The 25,160-nt window shown below is 41.4% G+C and overlaps 1 protein-coding gene across 1 annotated transcript in view; it reads right to left on the reverse strand.

The window, feature by feature from the left end:
* DISC1 (DISC1 scaffold protein) overlaps positions 1-25,160 on the reverse strand; it is a 288,333-nt gene that overhangs the window by 13,394 nt on the left and 249,779 nt on the right. Inside the window, exon 12 of the mRNA XM_065893936.1 lies at positions 16,512-16,788. Coding sequence (XP_065750008.1) covers positions 16,512-16,788 — 277 coding nt within the window. The remainder of the gene's footprint in view (positions 1-16,511; positions 16,789-25,160) is intronic.

Below are 25,160 nucleotides of genomic sequence, written 5' to 3' on the forward strand. Positions count from 1 at the left end.
ATATGTGTGTGTATATATGTATATATATGTGTGTGTGTATATGTATATATATATATGTGTGTGTATATATGTATATATATATATGTGTGTGTATATATGTATATATATATGTGTGTGTATATATGTATATATATATGTGTGTGTATATATGTATATATATATGTGTGTGTATATATGTATATATATATATGTGTGTGTGTATATGTATATATATATATGTGTGTGTGTATATGTATATATATATGTGTGTGTATATATGTATATATATATGTGTGTGTATATATGTATATATATGTGTGTGTATATATGTATATATATGTGTGTGTATATATGTATATATATATGTGTGTGTATATATGTATATATATATATGTGTGTGTATATATGTATATATATGTGTGTGTATATATGTGTATATATATATGTGTGTGTATATATGTATATATATATGTGTGTGTATATATGTATATATATATATGTGTGTGTATATATGTATATATATATGTGTGTGTGTATATATGTATATATATATATGTGTGTGTATATATGTATATATATATGTGTGTGTATATATGTATATATATATATGTGTGTGTATATATGTATATATATATATGTGTGTGTATATATGTATATATATATGTGTGTGTATATATGTATATATATATGTGTGTGTATATATGTATATATATATCTATATCTGAATGACTTTGCCGCACACCTGAAACTAACACAACATTGTAAATTAACTATATTTCAATTTAGAAAAGCCACCGCAGAGCAGAGTCGGAACCCTGCCCTCCTACCACCTGGCGCTAGGCCCACACTTCATTCTGTGCCCTCTGCTCTCTTATGTACCACCAAACCTGTGTCACCTGGAACTGACCCCACTGCCTTCCGTCACGTGAGTCTTCCTGCCAGTGCCCCCTCCTCCAACTGTGTCTGAACCCCAGCGGTTCCTTCAAGGCCCCAAACAGTGCTTCCACCTGTAGCGCAGATTCTGACATGCGTTAGTTTCTCACAAGTGATTGTAAACTCCCTGTGGGCAGGGCCTCAGGGTAATGCCTGGCATCTAGAGGGCCATGGATTTTTAAAAGAAAAGAATAAACAATGTCAAGAGAAAAAGGAAAGAAAAGAGAGAATCTTAGAATAAAGGCAAAGGAAAAAAGCAGCACTGTGCTTGGCGAGATAAGCCAGACAGAAAGACAAATACATGTGGAATCTAAAAAAACTGAACTTGTAGAAACAGAGAGTAGAGAGGTGGTCGCCAGGGCCTGGGGGTAGGGGAGTTGGAGAAAGGATGTTAAGAGTATGAACTTGCAGTTAGAAGATGAATAAATTCTGGAGATCTAACGCACAGCATAGTGATTATAGTCAACAATACTGAATTACATACTTAAAAAATGCTAAGAGGGCTTCCCTGGTGGCGCAGTGGTTGAGAGTCCACCTGCCGATGCAGGGGACACGGGTTCGTGCCCCGGTCCGGGAAGATCCCACATGCCGCGGAGCGGCTGGGCCCGTGAGCCATGGCCGCTGAACCTGTGCGTCCGGAGCCTGTGCTCCGCAGCGGGAGAGGCCACAACAGTGAGAGGCCCGCTAAGAGAATAGATTTTTTTTTTTATTGGAGTATAATTGCTTTACAGTGTTGTGTTAGTTTCTGCCACACAGTGAAGTGAATCAGCCATCCGCATACACATATCCCCTGCCTCTTGGACCTCCTTCCCCCCCGCCATCCCACCCAACTAGGCCATCACAGAGCACCAAGCTGAGCTCCCTGTGCTATACAGCAGGTTCCTACTAGCTATCTATTTTCCACATGGTAGCGTATTTATGTCAAACCTAATGTTCTCACCACAAAAAAGAAATGATAAGTATGTGTTGTGACAGAGGTGTTAGCTAAAGCTACAGTGGTCATCAATTGCAATGTATAAATGTATCAAATCCACACGATGTACACCTTAACTTACACAGTGCTATATGTCAGTTATATCTCAATAAAAAATATAATAAATAAATACGCAGCAAAAAGTGAGCTCAGAATTGAAAAGTAACCAAACGTAAAAGTAATATTTTCCCATCTAATGGTGAAAGTCTTAGAAGGCATACTAAAAAGAATTTTGCATAGGAAAAACAATTAAGATAGATATTCAGATTAAACTGCAGAGTTACTACAAAAACTACAATTAATGCCCAGCAAAAGCAACAAAATCCCCAGGTGTGGTGATATTTAAAAAGTCTTTAGAGGCCATGAGTTATATAATATTATAATTGGAGTCCAAGAATAACCATTTAACCCAGATATGTGATTTAACATTCACTATATCAACTCCAGAATGCCCTAAAGTTTATATCCCAAATGATCAACTACATCAGGAGAAAACAGTGCTGATTGGAACCACCCATAACAACCGTAAATATTGAAGAAGTCTAATAAGCTACAAAAAAATGTATGTACAAAAGAATTCTAGTGACAACAACATACGATTTTGCAGACAAATGGACACAATTACACAAGAAGGCATGTGAAGCATACGTGGAGGTTTGTTCAGAACTGACCATAGCAGTGATGATGAGAAAACAGCAAATACGTAAAAATCACATACACAAATATATTTTACTGATCCTAAAAGTAGTAACATTATCATTCAAAGATGCAGAATTACAGAGTAGACAAATTACATGGAAGTTAAGACAATGGGCAATGAGTAACGCCACAGTCACGCATGAACTAAATGAGACATGAAGAAAGAGAACATCTGGAGAAAAATGATTGACAGCAGTGAAACCACAAGTCATACACGAAGGAAAAAAATACAGTGTTAGTGGGAAAATATACATGACTGAGAATACACTTAAAAGAGACAAAAGAGCATAGAAACAGAACGTGGAACCAAGGAATGTAAAACACTCTTCGATGGAATCAAATGATTCAATCCTTATCTTAAGGCTAAAACAAATAGAAATCTAAGCTGAATTAAATCCATTTAAAATATGTCTTTACATCTTCCTCCAAACACATAATCCCTGCCTATTTTCCTTTTAAAATTATGTACAAATTGATAGCGATTGTATGAATTCGGGAAAGTAATTAAAGACCATGTAGCAAAACTTTAACTGTTTATACTCTATGATCCAATATTCCCCTTTCTGGAATCTATCAAAAAGAAAATTTATATATTTAAATTTAAATAATTTTTATTAATCATTTTAAATAAATATAGAAAAATGTCTATCATATATGTTAAATAATAATTTATTATTATTTTAGTAACACAAAAGTAATTGCATTGAGTACAAGAAAGAGGAAATAACATAAATGTCCAACGATAAAGGGGACAGTTAAAATAAGTCCTGGTATATTCAATTTGTATTTAGCCATTAAAACCATTTTAATACAAGAATATTTAATGATGAGGAAATACTCAAACAGGCAAAGCCCTAAAATATTAACAATTATTTGAAGGGGCAGCATTATAGCACATTTTCTTTTCTTTTCTATACGTTGTTGTATTTTCCACATCTCTGAAAAATAATAAAGAAAAAAGTTACTAAGAACACTAACTCAAGCCATAATGGAAAAGTATGGAAGAAATACAACTGAATATTTTTTAAAAACAATTTTAAAGATTAAAAAGCACAAGACATAGAAAACAAACTTATGGTTACCAAAGGAGAAGGGGGGGGATAAATTACGAGTATGCAAATAACAGATACAGACTACCCTACGTAAAACAGATAACCAACAAGGACCTACTGTATAGCACAGGGAACTCTGTTGAATATCTTATAATAACCTATAATGGAAAATGTTTTATATATAACTGAATCATTTTGCTGTATACCTGAAACTAACACAACACTGTAAATCAACTATACCTCAATAAAAAAATAAAGACTAAAAAGCGCAAAGAGGCATAAGGAAACAAACTCGGCGAGATCAAGGTTCTCTGACAGTAACAGAAGATCTGATTGGCATTCTCTCGTAGGGCTGTTCCTCCAGGTTACAGAATCTCCATCAAGTTCCTGCACAAACCACTACTGACAGACCCTGATCCTGTATTGAAAGGATACTGAGTGTGACCTGGGTGAGTATTATTTGCGTGGTTTATGGCTTTACCATAATGCTCTCACAGGGAATCTTGGGAATGACATTAGTTTAAGACCTAAACTGAGAAGTGACAGCTGATGAGAGGGCAGATTTACATATTTTATCAATCTGATGAAAAATTCCGCTCCATCCAAAGAAATCCCATCTGTCCACAGAGGGCAGGACTGGACCAGAGTCACGAGCATCAGGTGGACAAAGCTGTAGAGGTGCTGCCTGTGAACCCTACCCTGGAGGGGCCGGGCAGAGCTTCCTTGTCATTTCCATGCTGTGCCCAGGCGTGGCGGAGTGTGTGTGCAACCACAGCAGTATGGCCTTCAGAACCTTTCCTCTCTGCTCTCAAGAGACAGCTTTTTACTTCTCCCCCTTGAACCTGGCTGGCCCTTTAGGGATCCTCCGATGGAAAGAACACGGTAGAGGTGACATGCCTGAGTTCCAAAGCTAGATCATAACAGGTGATATGTCTCTCCGAGCACTTGCCTTGGAACCCAGTCTCCATGTTGTGAGGAAGCCCAAGGAAGCCCAAGCCTAGGCATCTGGTTGAGAGCCCCAACTAAGGACCCAGCCAACAGCCACGTACGGGAGGAACTGAGCCTTCAGACAATTCCAGGCTCCACCTTCAAGTTATCCAGCGAACACCCTGACATTACGGGGCAGACAGCCCTCCCCACGGATTCATGCCTACAATAAATGTTTTTTTTAAGTCACTGAGTTGGGGGTGATTTGCTATGCAGCCATAGTAGCTAAAACAGCAGGATACATGGGTATACCCCACACAGGAGCCTGCCTGGATGGACAGGACCTTTGCAAACGCCAGCAGGAAGTACTCCCTCACCAGTCCCTAGACCAACCGGATCTTGAAGTTCACTGAAGTGCTAATGCTCTGACTTGTCTCAGGGTGGGGAGCCGGCTGAGAACTGTGCTATGAGGCCGAGGAATGCGAGAAAGAGATTCAATGAGTGGCCACCGCTGTTGGTCACTGGTCCCCAGATCCCTGGCTCCTGGTCGAATGGGCAGGAGCAGATTCTGAACACCATGTTCGCTGACCATGTAACCAATGGGACCTTGCTTCCTTCTAGCTTTGGGGAAAATGACTCTTTAGTGGACACGGCACAGCAAAATGCTTGCATCACAAGAGGCAGAAGGGTAAGACACGAGTGAATTCCTGTCTCGGGATCTCACACCCCCCTTGGGGGCACACTCACTGCCTGGGATGAAGGACGAAATCGCCACCCTATTTAAATGATTGCATCCTCCTGGGAATATGAGTGTGTGTGTGTGTGTGTGTGTGTGTGTGTGTGTGTGTGTGTGCTACAGTCACCCGGGATGGCAGGTCTCTTCAGGAAGCATAAAGCCTGTTACCACTGGTTTCTCTCTTGCTGTGAGAACACTTTTCTCAAGTGTGTCCTTTTAAGCCAGTGGGTTTTGGGCTCACTCTGCAGAGAACCCCCTGGCAGGAAAGCAGGGAGCTTTACTGTCAATTCTACCCCAGTCTCTCATTTTATCCATATTATTTGTCTAGGCCAGAGTGGAAAGTTAAAAATAAAAGGGCAAATAGGAGCTATTGAAGGGCTTTTGTTTGCTTGTTTAACAGAAAGGAAACTTCTTTTCAAAAAACTTGTCCTTCAATAGATCTTCAGAAACAGCGGCATTTCTCTTTAAGCCAAAATAGTGACCTGAAAGTCAGGTGCACTGCTCTGGAGGCCCCAGCTTGGGATGTAACTGCAAGAAAGTGGAGCCCCTCATTTTCGCTCCCACCTGTTTCCCAGGATGTCAAATGCCAGCATTTACAAAGGGCCACCTAAGTCAGGGCTGCTAAGAATGTCACAAGCCCGCCCCTGAACACCTTCACACCTGGAGGCAGAGGGAATTGGAGCTGGCGGGGCGCTAGGAACCTCAGCCCCATCTAGTTGAGTTCCTCCTTATACACACATTGAAGGCGTCTCCAAGAGTCCTGTGACTTGCTGAAGGTCACACAAGGGGACAGTGGTGGGTTGGGGTCCAAGATGCAGGTCTCCCCACATCTAGCCAGCTCTTTCTTCTGGATCTGATTTAGGGGGGGAAACACAGAAAGGGATCTGCGTTGGGCTGGCCCAGGGTGGGAGTGAGGGGGCTACAAAGTGATGACAGAAAGAAATCAGAGAAGCAAACGGCACCTGAAGATGTCTCTTCGCCTCCCTTTCCTCCCCCAGGACTCTGCAAAGTCTGCTCTGATTCCCGGAAGGCTCACCCTCACCCAGTTAGGTGGTCCCTCCACGACTTGGATACACATCACCTAGAAGAGGCGATTATGGTAACCAGGACAACGTGGGATGCAGTGATGAGCGAGGGACCTTTGGTCCCCATGCCCGTGAAACACAAGGCTGGAAGCAGAAGACAGCAGGGGAGTGTCACTTGGGAAGGACCGTGAGTTTCTTCTTTCTGAATAAGAATATGACAGCTTTGACTGCCCATCGTTCGCACTGCCTTGCTAGATTCCCAATGAACATTCTCTGAACCACATCCAGTAGCTCTTCATGCACGGGGCTCTTCTCGGCGTGAAATTGGTAACGTTTGCTTCCACTTTATTATTTAATTAAATGTGGCAAAAAAAAAAAAAAACCCCTACCTCACTACATGACGGATACTCGAAAATTAAAATATCACCCACTACAAAGTCATCGGTATTCCTAGCTGAAATGGAGTCTTGTAGGATTTGCAATACTGAATGGACAAAGTACAGGTTGTTCGGCATTTCAAAGTGGCTTTGAAAACCCTCCAGTAATTTGTCCCATCAGGCAGTCTTTCCAGCCATTCCAATTATTATTGTTTCTTTCTATACATCCATTCCATCGTTTAGCCCTAGGAGTAACTATTCTCCCCGTGCGCCAGAATGAAAGAAGCAGAACCAGGAAAAAGGCCTCTTAATGAGCCTTTCTTCCCTCCTCGGCCTGGCTAATGCTCCCTCTCTCTTCCCTCCAGGCAGGCTTCTGGATCCCTGAATCTCCTACCACCTCAACTCCGGGCTAGGAGTGTTCCTCCAGCACCACGAACAGAACTTCTTCCGCATGTATATACCTGCCTGTCTCCCCAGCTACACGGTAGCAGAATGCGGTCCTGCCATCCCTGGAGCTCCAGTGCCACCTGCCTAGTTCTCAAAAGATGCTCAGGACACATTTGTCAAAGCAAGGAATAGAGAATTCTTTTTCACCACGTCTCGAGGAAGCGATGCTGTTTCTCAGCCTGCCTTAGCCAAGGCCGCCTCTCACCAAGTGTGAAGAGCCTGGCAGAGACAGTAAGACCTCTCTGAACAGTTCCTTTCTCTGGATGCAGCCAAGAGCAGCCTTGCCTGGGATAATTCCTTGCCTCTAGGGCAGCCGGCAGGTCCCAGGCGCCTGCCCCAGCCCTTCCGCACAAACACGCCTTTTATCGGCCTCAGGAAGAGCCCTAAATCTTCCATACCGTCCCTTCACACACGTCTGATTTGGTAGCCCTAACTCGGTCAGACAATATTTCAAAGAGAATTTGCTTAACTCACCTCATGATCAGAACCCGTAGACTTTTGAGCGTTTGGGCAGAAATTTTCGGCTGTGTTGAATTAGACCTGATGTCAAATTTCTGTCCTGCTCACCAAACTCGGGAAGCGTGATTTAAAAGAGAAAATAGGATTTCCTTTGTTGGGCAGGATTTTCTCATTAAAATGACTTTCTAAAAACATTTATCTAGAACAGTCTATACTCAGATCCAAAAATGCATTCAGTTGCTACCCTGAGCAGATGCCTGCACACACTGGTGAAAACCACAGTCACAGACTCTGGGGGCCAGGCTCGGCAAGGAGTTTTTTACTTAGTGATTTTCCCATAAACAAGACTATGCCCTTGCCTATGAAATTTGGAAAATATCAACATTGAAAGTTTTAAAACTGGAGGAAATATTGAAGCTCCCTACCAAGGGTAGGGAATATATTATATTATAATAATAATTGTTTTGATAAGAACGAGTATCTGGTGAAAACATCTCACCTAGTTACATCCAGAGTGATGAGGAAATTATATATATAATTCTTTTTCCCGAAGAGAAAATGTATTTGGAATAGAAACTGTTTGGGTTAAACTGCTAGTTAGGTAGGTACTGCTGTAGCTGCCATCTTTACTTATGAAAGGCTACCACACCTAACAAAGCAACACTTTCAGAAATGTTATCCGTCCGCGGTGACCTGCCACACACTTGAGCAGACTGGCTCCACCTTGGGTTAAGGCATTGGATCAAGAACAGTGAAATGGCTCGTGTTTTAAAATGTTGTCAAAAGTAGTTCTAAAGGCAGAGGCAGTACGATGTCTGGAATGACATCAAGTAGTAGAACGAGAAAAGCCTGATAACTGAAGTAAGAAGTCTTGCTATGACTTAAAAATTAATCTGAGGAAGTCAACAAGTACCCTTCAGGTCTATATATCATGTGGGAAATGCACTGTGCTGGGTGCTGTGCTTAAGGAACCCGTCAGCACAGACAAATAGATAAACAAGATGTGGTACACACATACAATGGAGTATTACTCAGCCATGAAAAAGAATGAAATAAGGCCATTTGCAGCAACATGGATGGACCTAGAGACTGTCATACTAAGTAAAGTCAGATAGAGAAAGACAAATACCATGTGATATCACTTATATGTGGAATCTAAAAAAATGATACAAATGAACTTATTTACAAAACAGAAACAGACTCACAGACATAGAGAAAAAACTTATAGTTATCAAAGGGGAAGGAGGGGAGGACGGATAAATTATGAGTTTGGGATTAACATATATACACTACTATATAAAGCGAGAGAGTGGCATGGACATATATACACTACCAAACATAAGGTAGATAGCTAGTGGCAAGCAGCCGCATGGCACAGGGAGATCAGCTCGGTGCTTTGTGACCGCCTGGAGGGGTGGGATAGGGAGGGTGGGAGGGAGGGAGACGCAAGAGGGAAGAGATATGGGAACATATGTATATGTATAACTGATTCACTTTGTTATAAAGCAGAAACTAACACACCATTGTAAAGCAATTTTATCTCAATGAAGACGTTAAAAAAAAAATAAAATAAAATAGATAAACAACAAGGACCTACTGTATAGCACAGGGAACTCTACTCAATATCTTATAATAACCTATAATGGAAAAGAATCTGAAAAAAAAATATATATATATATATAACTGAATCACTGTGTTGTATACCTGAAACATTGTAAATCACCTATTCTTCAATTTAAAACAAAAAGAAAAAAAGAACTTGTCAATAGTTCCCATGGTTGCCAGGACCTGTGGTGTAAGGGAAGGTCCCCACCTTGGACATCCCACTCTGTGTCTAACTACCCTCCTCGGATCCTTATTTTCCTCAGTCATGTAATAAGGAATCAGCAACAGTTGCCCATCCATAAAAATGTCTCATTCCTGCAATGAAATTCACAGGCTACATCGTAAAGGAAGGACAGGTGACAGAGCAGTCTGCATTTACAGACTGCTGAGCCACAGAAATACTTAAGTTTAAAAATCAATTAAAATCCCTGCATGCGCACATACATCCTTACACACCAAAGATGCGGCTTGAGGCTCATGGTGTTTGTTCTGTTGTTAAGGTTCATTCCCTCTCCTATAGCTTGAGGTAAACCAGATGTGATTACCACCATCCGTGAGCTTAGCTGATGCATTAAAGCATTTCCTTAGTTCGGTATTAAAATCACAGCCTTAAATGTTTCTCTGGGCTGTTTTCCAAAATATTTGCTTGGCAAATACATTCCAGAAATGTTACATGGTTTTCCCTTTTTTTAATTGCCCACATAAAGAATATTTACCTCAAACCCCTGTCCAATACCACAAAGAATATCTTTCACATCTAGTTGAAATAGCTTTTGTAAGTATGCGTGTTTTCACATAAATGCTGAGTTCTGCGGTCATAATGTAATGCCAATAAACAGAGCGGCACACGTTAAGACACTAACGGTACATCATTACTACTCCATATAATACATATTCATCCAACTATTCAAATTATATGGTTACACCCTCAGTAAGTGGGTGTTTTTTTTTAAAGGCATCCAGATGTTGTCAGTGGTAAGGAAAGCATCCGAAATATTTAGATGTCTTTAGATCAGAACGAACAATGAATTGTCTTCAAGTATCTGCACGCTTATTACAAAGAAAAGTTCTGAAGCATTAAGAGAACCAAGGATACGGATGAAAGAAGAAATGGCCCGATAATTCATGTATGCTCATTGGCCTGTGGTTTCTAGTTCACGTGAAGGGCGAGCTTCAGGAAGCTGTATTTCCTATTCCATGATCACGTGAGAGAATCTGGTCTGCTTCCGTTTTACACCAATGTTGTGTAAGGCCAAACTCTGTTAGAATCTTCGGAGGAAAAATCTATTTGTAAGTGAGATTCATAGCATTAGCAAATACCTAAAACAGTCTCTATTTAACACAAGGGTTCGGATTCTGGGGATATAGTGACATCAAACCCTAAGACCTTTCTGTATGAGGAAATGAAGACAGAACACCTTTGGGGGCATTGCATTTCAGGGGATGTGCCCTGTCAATGGCCTGTTGCTCAGAAATACTGAACTACAAGGAGGACAGAATCAAATACCAATTTTCATCTGTGTTCATCTTAAACTTTTTTTGAATTTCTAAATGTTTTTTGTGAACTATGCAACTATGAGATGACTAGAATTACTGCTTTTAACAGACTGTTAGTTCACTTTCCAGAAAAGCCTGGATTAAACATCTCTCAGCTACTCAAAGGAAAACACTGCATATCCGTTAGACCAGCCGCCTGTGCTATAAGTGCCATAACTCAATCCTCGCCAGCCAGCCGGTGACCAGCCTCTATCCACCCCTCGGTGTTCATCAATGAGTGACAAGGAATTTCCAAGGTGAAGGAGGCTCCCAGGGCCCCGAGGCTGTCTTCTTCAGAAGCACAGAACTATTTTTAATTAGTGGAAGAACTGCCACAGTTAGGTCCTGGAGCAAAGAAAGTGGTTTCGTAATTTTCCAAAAGCAGGGAAAGCAGCAGATCCGAGGCGTCCATTTAGTCTCCTTGGGCAGGAGGCTGGCAAGCTAACATTAATTAACTGAGAGAACCGGCATGAACCAGTTAACTGAAGGCCCAGAAGCCTCTTCTTCCCACCTGCCAGGTGTCCTGGGCTCTGCTCCGCCGACCCCCCATCAAAGGCAGGGCCCAAGGCCAGGGCCGGGATGTAGCCTGTGAGCCTGCCAACTTCCGATCCTATTGGTGGAGCTGTTTCTAAAACTATTGATGCCCAGTTGCACTTAAATTAATTACATAATTAAAATAAATACTATGTAAAGCAATGAAATGTTAGTGGGAAAAGAAGGGGAGTTCTTGTCTCTATAAACCAAGTTGAAAACCTTGGGAAAACTCAACAATATTTAAGAGAGGGAGAGAGAGGGGGAAACTGAGGACTGTTTTGCAAGTGTTCTTGAAATTTCCAGTGCTCTTTAAAGAAATGCAAACTGGTAATTGTAGATGATGCATTATTGGTGAGGGTTCTGCAAGAATGGCCAGGGGAAAAGCCATTCAGGAAGACCTATACAAACAAAAAGCCTGGGTCTTATAGCAAACTTAAAAAAAAAAAAAAGTTTAAAATGCACATGTATCATTTTTTATGATTCTCTGGCTTTTTAATTAATCAACCAATTACCAACGCTGATGGCAGCCTGATTGCTTCTACTGCTCTACTCTTGGGCTAAGGAGGATGGGTTTGCAAGACGAAATACTAAATTGTAGAGAAGGTGGAATTTCTCTTCACACCCAAGCTTTTTCCTTTCTCCCCAAAGACAAAAAGAGTAAAAGCAGCTGATGAGCGAGTGAGCAGTCCTACCCACCCCCAGGGGTTGTCTCATAAGTTCCAAGGTGTAAGAACTATCAAGACATGTAGTTCAGGACCTGCTCTTTCAACCCCGCTTCGCTGGTGAGGCTGCTGCCCCTCTGAGAGCTAAAGGGAGCCGGGAAGTGAGAGCAAAGAGAGAGAATCAGGTCTGCATCTGTCAGGACGAAAGATGAAGCCCTTTGACCACTTCAGATGTTTCTAGAATTAGAAACCAGTTTAAGATGGTGAGGACACACATCTTCACCCCAGATCCATTTTTCCAGCTTTCTTTTCTTGTGAGATGGAGTAAAAAGGAATTGGGAGACATCAACAATCATTTCTGGAGACCCATATAATAAATAAAACTGGAAATCAACTAGACTTCCATAAAAAAATAAAAATGAAAAACATAAAGCTACTCTGTGTCTTATTGCTAATTCCTTTCACTGCAGACATCTTAACCCTGGCTACTCAAATCCTGCATGAGATGGCTCAAAGCTGCTGGATCTTTTTTTGGCCTCTTTGAGCCTCTTTGGTGGCAGCTACTGGCTGGGAAAGGAAGCAGCTGGAGGCTGGGAGGGTGACGCTGTCCGGGGGAACTCTGCGGGAGGGGAGCCCACTCTGTAGTAAAAACAGAAAGCACCCCAGCAGCGCAGGCCGCAGACAGGAAAGAGACAATTACGCAGGTATAATGGCCAGTACAGCGAGTACAAAAGAGCAACTTCAGAGCAGAGGAAGCTAGCTCACTGATTTCCCCAGCTCCTGTCTGGCCCCCATGCAATTTCTGTAATGTCTATAAAGCAGAGCCAAGGGCACCTGATTGTTTCCAGGGTCCGAGAAAAGGCTTGCAGGAGAGCTGTAATGAAACTGAAAAAGAAGAGGGCTCTCACCATTGGGGAAGCGCAGGAGAAAACTGGCCTTTCGCCCTGTGGCTGACTTCCTCGGTAACAAAGCTCACAGCAAATTATTATGCCTTAATGGGCCCAGCTGTAAAATGGGGGAAATGGTGCTGAGAAGCCCGGTGGGACCCTAAACACAGCAAAATCTTTCATTAACGACAAAGCACTTGTTATAACCAGGGCAATCAAGATGCACGCACCCACGTGGGGCAGATGAGCACAGGGAAGGCTTTGAAAATCCATCTCCCTGTGGACCTTCCTAAGAAGTCAGCAATTTTTCATGGAAGATTCGGGTTAAAAAGAAATTGACTGCCTTCGGGGCATAATATGCTTCAGTAGAGAAACCCGGGCAGGGTGGCCAGACCCAGCAGGGAGTTCCACAGCCAAACCAGCTCACAGCTGCAAAGCAAACAGACACTGTAGCCACGGGATAAATACACAAGGACCCAGCCTTCAATGACTCCCTAGAAACCGAGGCAGGAAAACAAAAACACCTTCCGAATCAGACCCTTGGTTACAGTTTGCGCCTTCAGTAGCCTGAGATCCGCCATCCAAATACAAACAAGACTTTTCCTTTATTAAGCCTTTCTTTTCTTGCATATCTTCCACTGATTCATTGCTCAGCTCTGCTTCTTAATAAAGGAAGCAAGGTATATTATTTTTAAAAGGTCTTAGAGATTCTTGTGACTGCCGGAAAGAGTGATAAACACACACACAAAACATTATTTAAGCCTCTGCTATGTATGTATCGCTCACTTTTTTTTCAAATTGGGATAGAGTTGCTTTACAATGTTGTGTTAGTTTCTGCTGTACAATGAAGTGAATCAGCTGTACTGATACATATATCCCCTCCCTCTTGGACCTCCCTCCCTCCCACCCCACGCCCACCATCTAGGTCATCACAGAGCACCGAGCTGAACTCCCCGAGCTATACAGCAGGTTCCCACTAGCTATCTGTTTTACACATGGTAGTGTATTTCTGTCAATCTCAATCTCCCAATTCGTCCCACCATCCCCTTCCCCGCTGTGTCCACATGTCCGTTCTCAACGTCTGTGTCTCTATTCCTGCCCTGTAAGTAGGCTCATTGAGGTACCATTTTTCTAGATTCTACATATATGCGTTAATATCACTGTAGATGCTATTTTATTTAAATCTTCACAGCAGCCTCACGAGATAGTTTTCATGTACCGTCTTCCTATAGCCCTAAGACAAGTGCAGCCAATTCAAACATCTGTAGCCTCACTTTTAAATAGGGAGATGTTATTTTTTAAAATTATAGTCACTTTTGTAACATGACATGCAGTAGAGTTTTGGGTGTAAAGTTACAGATTTAGACAGACACACACAGTTATGCAGCCATTACCACATTCAAGATACAGAATAGTGCGGTCCCATACTGCCCCCCACCCCAGTTCCTTCATGCAGCCCTTTGTGATCGGTCCCTTCCCCCCAATCCCAATTCCTGGCAACAACTGATCTGTTTTCTGTTTCCACAATTTCGCCCTTTCCAGAAAATACCTACCATCTTAACATTCCTGCCACTCCCAAGTTCAGAAGATGCCCGCCTCCCTCTGTGAACATAAACCCAGAAAAGCAATGCAGGGACAGGACATGGGACGGGAAAGACACAGGATGGGAGATGGCACTGAGCTAGCAGGAGCTTTCAAGGCCCCTCATCTCTCTCCCACCCCCAAAACTACAGAACATCCTCAGCACTTCAGCTGGTGGAGCAGAGCTGGGGGCTCAGTCCTGGAGCTTGAAGAGGCAGCCACTGTGCTCTTCTGCTCTCTCAGTCACAGCCCGCACCTCCTTCCCACAGAAACTTGAAGAATCATTCTGTGATAAAGCTCTATGCCATTCATCCTTGACTCTGATTTTCCTACTTTTAAGCAAACAAGCTGTTTTCCTATAGCCAGATTGGCAGGTGCTTACAATCTTATAGAGGAGGAATAATCCTCCTATACTCAGGACAGTCATCCCCCAGAGAGCCTGGAGGGACACATGGGCACAGCGATGAGGGAAGGAGAGAAGGAAGGAAGGGAGGGAGGGAGGGAGGGAGGGAAAGAAAGAAGGAAGGAAGGAAGGAAGGAGGAGGGAGGGAGGGAGGGAGAGAGGGAGGGAGGGAGGGAGGGAAAGAGGGAGGGAGAGAGGGAGAGAGGGAGGGACGGAGGGAGGGAGGGAGGAGACTCCGCCTACAAAGTCCGATCTGCTGAAGCAGGCATGACCTCTAGAGGTGTTCACTGCCCCAGCAAACCCCACCATGTACCTGGCTTGGCTCCTGTCCTGGCACTGAGCTCCCGGGAGCCCCCTTTGGAGAGCCAGCCCTACTTTCAAAGACTCAGCCCCAGGGCCTGCAGTTTCTTCCACCCAGGGCTCCCTTCCCCTCACTCAGGCAGTGTGTCCCTCACACCAGAATATTCTTTGAAGCTGGCCTACTGCAACTGGCCACAAGTTTTCAACAACTGTCAGCATGAGCTCGGGCAACCAGGCTTTGTGGAGGATTCCACCTGCAGGGCCTCAGCTAACAAAGGAGTTGAGATCACTGACAGCTCAGTGTAGAGCCTAATTTTATGAGGCCAGCAGGATTCCAGAGAGTGACAACCGCCTGCTTTCTCATCAGGTTGTTCAATTCAAATATACGATCAAGTATCAATTTTCCCAGCAGTCCAGAAGACGGTGACTGTAGGCACACATTGTCAGCGAGTGTGTGCTCTGTAAAGACCATGGTCCTGCACACAGGACGGTGGGGAGGCACCCAAATGGGCTGCGTTCCCTGGTGAGTCATGGCAGAGACCCAGGGAGGGGGCACAACTAATGGCAAATGTGAGATGTGAACGTGAAATGACACGTTCCTCCAGTCTCACCAAGGTTTTACTTTCTTTTAATATTCAGAACACCCAGGAATCTGGCCAGAAAAGTGCTCTAAAACCTCCTGTCATAGCATTAAAACTGGAAAAAAAATTCCTGGAGCCCTTTCGTGAAAGAATCTTATTAGGGTTAGAGGGGAAAGTGGGAGAGGGGAGGGGAGAGAGGAGAGATGAACCAGGGAGAGGAGGGGTGGGGAACTCTTCTCTGTTGATCTAGGTCAGCCTTGGGGTAAAATGTTGAATAAATCTACACTTTAATTTTTAATGCATATATCACAGGCCAAGTATTAGGTCGTTTTAAATGAAAAGAGCAAATTCTAACATTCATTATGATCTTGTTTTGGCAAAAACAGTTACTGGAATATAAACATATATTTGTTTGATTCTAATGAATCGATATTGTAAGATATGGATTCTAAATACAAAATTAAATACCATATATGACATATATAATATATAGTACATACAGTAGCTATATCTTATATATGACATACATAGTGTGGGCTATATATATAGTAATTATATATTAGATTGTATATTCTAACTATAGCCATGAAATTAGAATAAAAATAGAACTAATTCTTTCCGTTCTCCTATATTTTAAACAACTTCTATAAAAATTCTACATCATTTTGGAATCATATTCAGGAGTTGTCAAATTTTTAAAGAGTCTGGGTGGTTCAGTGGGAAGCCCGCCCAGTATTTACTGGTCTCACTTGAAGTGTGGTCCCAAATCATCCCTCAGAGTAAGGCTCCTATTGAGGCTATGAGGATGGACAGACCTCTTTCTGTTCACTGCCAGCACAGTGAGGAGAAGGGGTCAGGTGCACCTTCCACTCTTCAAATGCTTGCAAAGGGGTCTTCCTCTCATCTTCAGAGTGGGGCCTCGGGGGGATGGCCAGAGCTGTTATACAAGCACCTCCCCCTAAGTCATCCATCTGTCTCTCATCGTCTGCCAACAGGCTGCCCCTGGCCTCCTGGAGCTGCAGGCTCTGGATAAGCAACCGACAAGCTTCCAAGTCAGCTTCCCACACTTTTCCAAGCAGTGGACACTTGCAGCTAAGGCGGAGAAGAAACAAAGGCATAAAAATTAATTCAGTGATGTTTCATCACACCAAACCAATAGCTTGTCTACCTGGCTAAAAGTTAGAGTTAACAAGTTAAGTTTACATAGCGATGGATTATTTCAACCAGAAGATTCAGAGGGGCCAAATCTGTTTACCGTGAAATAAGTATAGCCCTTCTTAGCTACTTGGTCTGTAAGGCTATCCAAGATCCTAAATATTTTTCCCGACTCAGTGGCCCAATACAACACCCCCACTCATGTCTGTGCTCTAGTCCTGCTGCCTTAATTTGAGTCCCCAGACCTGCCCAACTCCCCCAGGGTAAGTACTTTTTCATGTGCTATTTCATCTGCCTAGATTGTCCCTCCTCCACCATTTTCCCTTACTAAACCACACTCACCCGGGTAACACAAATGAGTGAAGCAGTGCAGGGGTAATATAAACCATAACAACTGATATTCAGCCTCAGTGGCAGAAAGCAATAGAGAGAAGTGAACTCTTGCTAGTAGAAAGGACATATCCCTGCACAGAGAGTCCTTCCTCAGCTCAGGGCAACTAAAGCTATGAGGAATGTAGACTCAATGTTCACAAACAATTCTGACTTTCATGGAAAGCCAAAAACCTGAAATTTTAAATGAAAGTATGTATTTTTCATCCATTCATTCAGCTTCAGGCTGGATGTTTTCTATACACCTATCTTCCATTTAATAATCCTTCCTTCTACTGTGTCTAATCTGCTATTCAATTTATCTCTGTGTTCTAAATTTTAGTTGATGTATTTTTCAGTTCTATAATTGCTATTTGATTTTTAAAATATATTTCAGTTCTCTGCTGAAATTATCTATCATGTCCTCTATCTTCCTCAACATATGAATCATCATTATTTTAAAGCCTGTATCTATAAATGATGAAGCCAGAAGTAAAAAAGAAAGAATGAGACAGAAGCAATATTAAAAGAGCTAGTGTTGAGAATTTTCAAATAATTGACAAGAGACATCAAATTACACATTTGGGTAGCACTACAATCTCAAAGCAGGGAAAATCAAACTAAAAAACACACCTAAGGGCTTCCCTGGTGGCGCAGTGGTTGAGAGTCCGCCTGCCGATGCAGGGGACACGGGTTTGTGCCCCGGTCCGGGAAGATCCCACTTGCCATGCCGCGGAGCGGCTGGGCCCGTAAGCCATGGCCGCTGAGCCTGCGCGTCCGGAGCCTGTGCTCCGCAATGGGAGAGGCCACAACAGTGAGAGGCCCGCATACCACAAAAAAAAAACAAAAAAAAAAACAAAGATCGCAACTCTTGAAAACAGCTAGTGGGAAAAAAAGACATTCACTTCAAGGAAGTATATCGGTGACAGAAATGGTGGATGCCAGGAGGTAATAAAGCAACATCTTAAAAATCGTGGAAAAAAACCTAACAATCTATAAATTACACAATTATTTTTAATTTCCTTCAAAAATAAAAGTAAAAGAAAGATATCTTCAAATAAATAAAACTGAAAGAATTCCTTGGCAGTATATCCATAATAAAGGAAATGATCCCAGCTGGAAGCAAGGACATGCATAAAGGAATGAAAAACAATGGGAAGAGTAAATGTGTGGGTAAATTTAGTGGCTGTTGATATAAAAAACAGTAATAATAATTTCTTTTGTGATCTAAAATATATGAAGAATTAAAATACATGATAGCCAGCACAAAGAGAAGGAGGGAGTGAAAGGAATTAAAATAGTTTCAGTTCCTTGTGTTGTCCAGAAAGTAGTAAAGTGCTCATTTGTATTAAACTTTAAAAAGTCATGGATTCGGGCTTCCCTGGTGGCGCAGTAGTTGAGAGTCCGCCTGCTGATGCAGGGGATACGGGTTCGTGCCCTGGTCTGGGAAGATCCCACATGCCGCAGAGCGGCTGGGCCCGTGAGCCATGGCCGCTGAGCTTGCGCGTCTGGAGCCTGTGCTCCGCAACGGGAGAGGCCACAACAGTGAGAGGCCTGCGTACTCCCCCCCCAAAAAAGTCATGGATTCATATTGAACCCCTTATGGTAGTCACAAAACAGAGAAATTAAAAGAATGTATAACTAACAAGCTTGGGAGAAATGTTTTTAAATTAAAAAATACTTAAGTATTGGTTTAGTGAAAGCAATAAAGAAGACAGGAATGAATGTGGTACAGATAGGGAAAATGGCAAAATAGAACTATTTCTTCCCTAATATATTAGGAATTACATTAAATATAAATAGATAAATACTGTATTTAAAAGTCAAAGATTTTAGACTAGAATAAAAAATTCAAAATCTAATTACATGTTGCTTACAAGAGACATACATAAATATAAGGATACAAACAGGCTGCAGACAAAAGGATGGAAATATGTCATGAAAGCATTGGTGATAAAGTGTAGTGGGGGAAGGACAGTCTTCTAAACATATGCACTACGTCAGCTGGATATCACTATAGGAAAAAGAATCAAATTCATGATTACTGGCTCATACCATGCAAACATCAGTTTCAGGTGGATTGTAGATCAAAGTGTGAAAAATAAAGGAATAAAACTTCTAGAAAATAATTCAGGCATACCTTGCTTCATTTTATCGCACTTCACAAATAGTGAATTTTTCTCTTTGCCATTTGAAGGTTTGTGGCAACCCTGCATCAAGTAGGTCTATCAGCACCATCGTTTTAACAGCATTTTCTTATTCCATGTCTCTGTGTCACAGTTCAGTAATTCTTGCAATATTTCAAACCCTCCACCAGCAAAAAGAGTTTCAGCAAACTCGCTGAAGTCTCAGATGATGGTTAGCATTTTTAGGAATAAAGTATTTTTTAATAAAGGTATGTATATACATTGTTTTTTAGACATAACGCTATTGCACACTTAATAGACTACAGTATAGTGTAAAAACTGAGAAAACAAAATAGTCATGTGACTTGCCTATTGCAGTATTTGCTTTATTGCCATGGTCTGGAACCAAACCTGCAATATCTCTGAGGTATGCCTGTGTAGGATAATATCTTTATGACTTTATAGAAAACAAAGATCTCTCAAACAGGATATAAAAAGTACTAACTATAAAGAAAACAAATGATAAATTTGACTATTAATATGAAGAACTTATATTCATTAAAAAAAACCATTGAGAAAATGAAATGGTAAGCCACAAAGTGGGAGAAGCTATTTGTAATACATATAACCAGCAAAGGACTGCTTCTGGAATATAAACAGGAATCCTACGGAACAATAAGAAAGAGACAGACAACCCCATTTTTTAAAGGGCAAAGACCTGAACAGACACTTCACGAAAGAGGGCATCTAAATGGTCAATAAATACCTTACGAAAAGATGCACCATGCCGTCAACCATCAGGAAAATGCACATTAAGCTACAGTGTGATGTATTTGCACATCATCAAGATGGCTAAAATCTAAAAGCCTGACAATACCAAGTGTCAGAGAAGGTAAAGAATGATTAGTCCTCTCCTATGCTGCTAATGGGACTACACATGAACACGGTGTCTTTGAAATCTCTGACAGAGGTACTAATGTTAAAAATATGTCGATCACATGACCCAGCACCACGACTCCTAGGTTTATACTCATGAAACGCACATATTCTCAATGCTCGCAGTAGTCATGTTCTGTAGTCACCATGAGCACTGAATGAGCAGATACTGAACCACTGCTCTCAGGGGAAATGGAGGGTTAGCTTCCCGTGAGCCTTTGGTTACAACATTATCGTTAACTGATCAATATATAACCTTGTTTTATGTGTGTTCCTGTTTAAAAACACCTTATTTAATAAATATTGTCGATTCACTAACACTGGACTCATGGTCAGAGCACCGTTAACTCAGGCCTGAACAAAGCTTACGAAACACACAGGTTCTCCATACGACACATCACAGCCTTCCTGCCCTCAGGAACACCAGACAGCGCTTCAGCACTGTGCTGGGGAGGGGGCCGTTTGAACAGCAAAATCACCAAGAAAAAAACATGAAGATGTGAAAAACATGGCATTAACTAGACAGCAAAAAGGGCACCTGTCTACAGTATGAAAACTTTAACGAGGAAACAGAGCACTGCCTTGTTCGACCTCAGCTGGGATGGTGCACATCAGGTGACTCAAATTTTTGGCCACTCTGGGCACGTCCATGAATGACAGGGAAAACTCTGCAGGTACTGATTTGGGAGTTACAAATAAATTTTAGTAAGTAGACAAACTCGCAAACACAAAATCCACAAATAATGAAGATCAACTGTATATATGTATGATTGGACAACGTTATTTGTAACAGCCAAAACCTGGGAGGGAAAACAAATGGCCATAAATAGAAGAGTGGATAAATTGTGGAATGTCCATTCATTGGAATTTTTGCAAAGAAGATGAACAAATTAGTACAATCTGCAACAATATGGCTGAATCTCAAAAACATAAGGTTAGACAAAGAGGAGGCACGATGATTCCATTTATTTTATGTTTTTAAATATGCAAAACTAATTCATGGTGTTAGACATCAGGATAGTGGCTTCCCTGGGGCGAAGAGCGGTAATGACAGGAAGAGGGGGCTGCTGGCGTAACTAGAAGTGCTTTATTTTTCTATGGTGGTAGTGATGAGTATGGTCATTTTGTGAAAATTCACCAAGCAGTATATTCACAATGTATGCACTTTCTGATCTTGTTATATGCCAATCGAAAATTTAACAAAGAGGGGAATTCCCTGGAGGTCCAGTGGTCAGGGATCCGCACTTCCACTTAGGAGGCACGGGTTCAATCCCTGGTCGGGGAACTAAGATCCCACATGCCGCACAGCGCAGCCAAAAACAAACAAACAAAAAAACCCAACAATAATAACAGCAAAAAAACTCCTAAAGTAATAAAAAAGAGAGAAAGAGAACACAGATATCTGAGCCATATCCTGGAGCAAGAGAGCAGGAATGGGGTCTGGTACACATGAGAAGAGACCATCCTTATTAGAAAAACTGGACTCTATTGTCCAGTTTCCTAGTTGTAGCCAACCTGATACGTGACAAGTGGCATCTTGTTTGAAGTTGTGTTTCTCCACTGCAATCGCTTCACAGCCACTCAGATCTCGTCCTGTGAATTGTCTTTACCTATCCATTGCCAGTTTATTCCTGCCTTGGGTTCCCCATCCTTTTCCTAAGGCTTTTGTTGAAGAAGACATTTTATTACCAGTTCAATATCTTTAATTTTTAGCCTACTGATTTTCTGTTTCTTCTTGTATCCAGTTTAACAATTGGTATCTGTTATAGAAATCAATCCATTTTCTCACGGGTTTCATATGTATTGTAATGTTTGTTCATAAATTTAAAAAAATTTTTTAATTAATTAATTAATTACTTTTTGGCTGCGTTGGGTCTTCATTGCTGCGTGCGGGCTTTCTCTAGTTGCGGCGAGCGGGGGCTACTCTTCGTTGTGGTGCACGGACTTCACGTTGCGGTGGCTTCTCTTGTTGCAGAGCATGGGCTCTAGGTGCGCGGGCTTCAGTAGTTGTGGCAGGTGGGCTCAATAGTTGTGGCTCGTGGGCTCTAGAGCGCAGGCTCAGTAGTAGTGGTGCTTGGGCTTAGCTGCTCTGCGGCATGCGGGATCTTCCCAGACCAGGGCTCGAACCCGTGTCCCCTGCACTGGCAGGCAGATTCTTAACCACTGCACCACCAGGGAAGCCCTAAAAATTATTCTTAAAATCACTTGTCTCCATAGACATTTCTCCTTTTCATTCTGTACTTTATTTAAATATTTATTTACCACTTTTCTGATTTATCTTGTTCAGTCTTATCAGAGGCTTGCTAGCTTATTAATCTTTTCAAAGAACAACCTTTTGCTTTGTTAATCTTTGTTATTGATTTTTGTTCTCTCTTTCCTTGATTTCTGATCTTATCTTTATATTTACTTTTTTGTCATTCTTCAGATTTATTATCTTTTTATTAGCTTCTGCTGTTAAATGCTTGTTAGTTTTCTTTCTTTGATTTTCCTCTCTTACTACTTAATTTTTAGCTAATGTATTTAAAGCTCTAAATTTTCATCTGAGTAATACTTTAATCATCTCCAATATTTTTGTCTTTTATTACAATTTTTTTAGTTTTAAAAGTATTAAAATATTTTAAATATACAGAAAAATATGGAAAACAATTTAACAAACACTTGTACACCTACCATCAAACTTAGTCATTTTCATATTTTTCTGTAATTGAATTCCAAAATTGGCAACATTATTGTCCCCAAAATTTTACATATAGTGCTAGTTTGTCTGACATTATAATTGTTACCTCAATATTCTTTTAGTTCCACTTTTCCTGGCTTATATTTTTACCACACTTTATGTTCAACTTTATTTTTTTTTTTTCAGAAATGAATGCAATACAAAACATTTGGCTGAACTTTATAAAAATCCATTCTGGAATTTCGTCTTTGGGATTACTGGCTTTAACGCAGGTGTTGTAACTACTGTTTAATTGTTGCTGTTTTTGTGATATATTACAACTAAGATTTCTAATTTTAAAAAGTTGTATATGTCTTTGTTTCTTTTTTCCTACCTTCCTTTTTCTTTTTATTAATTCACATAAAACTGTGAGAAAGAATACAGAGAGATCCATGTATCCTTTACCCAGTTTCCCACAACGGTAACATCTTGTAAAAATATAGTACAATATCACAACCAGGGAATTGGCATTGGTGCAATCCACTGACCTTATTCAGCTGTCCTCTCTTGTGTGTGCGTGCATGTGTATGTCTATAGTTCTGTATAACTTTATCCCTTGTGTAACCTCATGTATCCACTCCCACATTCAAGGTACAGAACAACTCCACCACCACGAGCATCCCGATACGCCGTGTTATAACCACGTCACTACTTCCCACCCTGACCCCCATCCCTAGTGTCTGGAAACCACTACATCCGTTCTCCATTTCTAAAATTTTGCCATTTCAAAACTGTTACATAAATAGAATCATAACTAATGCACCTGTAGGAACTGGCTTTTTTCATTCTACACATTTCCCTGGGGATTCACATACCAATCGTTTATTCATTCCTACTGCTGAGCAGCGTGCCATGCTCTGTCTGGACCACAGTTTATTCAACCATTCACCCACCGAAGGACATCTGTGGTGTTTCCAGCTTGGGAATATTATACATAAAGTTGCTATGAGCATTTGTGTACCGGCTTTTACGTGAAATTAAATTTGCATTTGTCGTCAGAGGGACTTGCAGTAGATCAGCGGAGGAATGAGGCTACCTGGACTGCACCTTAGCAAACGTTCACCACCCCCTCGTTCTATCCCCAACCCATCTGCAAGGTGATACACTTGTATGTATCTCGAGGCCATATTTTAGTTCTAAATTTTTACTAAGATACATTTTTGTTTTATTGTAAGCTATTTCCTCAACAGTAAAATTTACTAACGTTTTTTTTTATGTACTCTCTCACATACTCACACTGCCCTCCTGAACTTATTTTTCATTTAAAACGTTTTTGTTTTTTAGTGGTTTGAGAGACGGCCTATTTATTTATTTATGGCCAGGTTGGGTCTTCGTTGCTGTGCACAGGCTTTCTCTAGTTGCAGCGAGCGGGGGCTACTCTTCGTTGTGGTGCACAGGCTTCTCCTTGAGGTGGCTTCTCTTCTTGTGGAGCACGGTCTCTAGGTGCATGGGCTTCAGTAGCTGTGGCACGCCGGCTCAGAAGTTGTGGCGCACGGGCTTAGCTGCTCCGTGGCATGTGGGATCTTCCCCGACCAGGGCTCAAACCCGTGTCCCCTGCACTGGCAGGCGGATTCTTAACCACTGTACCACCAGGGAAGCCCTGTAAATCTTTTAAGAACTTACAGGTCTGAGAACATCTTTATTTCACACTCAAACTCTAAATAATGGTTTGGCTTAATGTTTTGCCTTCTCGCCTTCTATGTTGTTATTGAAAAGTCTGAGATCTAATTCTTATCCCTTTCTAGATGATCTGCCCTTAGAAATTTCTTTTATCTTTGTTATATATAAAGTTTAATTACAAGCTATTGACCACCCCACCCTTTTCTATTCTGTTAGAGTTATTTAAGCCCATTGGTAAAAGGTCTTATAGCTTTTCCTTTTTTCTGGGCAACTTTCAGTCATTAGTCCTTCAAATATTTCCTCTCTTGCCTCTATTAATCGTTTTCTTTTCTTCTGGCACTTTTTTTCATATGAACTTTGATCAAATAACCCTATTCTGTACGTTACTTAACTTTTGTTTTTTTTTTCCTTCTCTCTGTTTCTCAGGCCCTCAGAGTTTTTGAATGGTCGTCTGGCTCACTAGTTAGTTCTTCAACAAAATCCACCTAGCTGTTCAACCCATCTACTGAGACTTTTTTCAATTTTTACATTCTGCCTTCTCT

Source organism: Phocoena phocoena, chromosome 16 (assembly GCF_963924675.1).
Source record: "Phocoena phocoena chromosome 16, mPhoPho1.1, whole genome shotgun sequence".
NCBI lineage: Eukaryota > Metazoa > Chordata > Mammalia > Artiodactyla > Phocoenidae > Phocoena > Phocoena phocoena.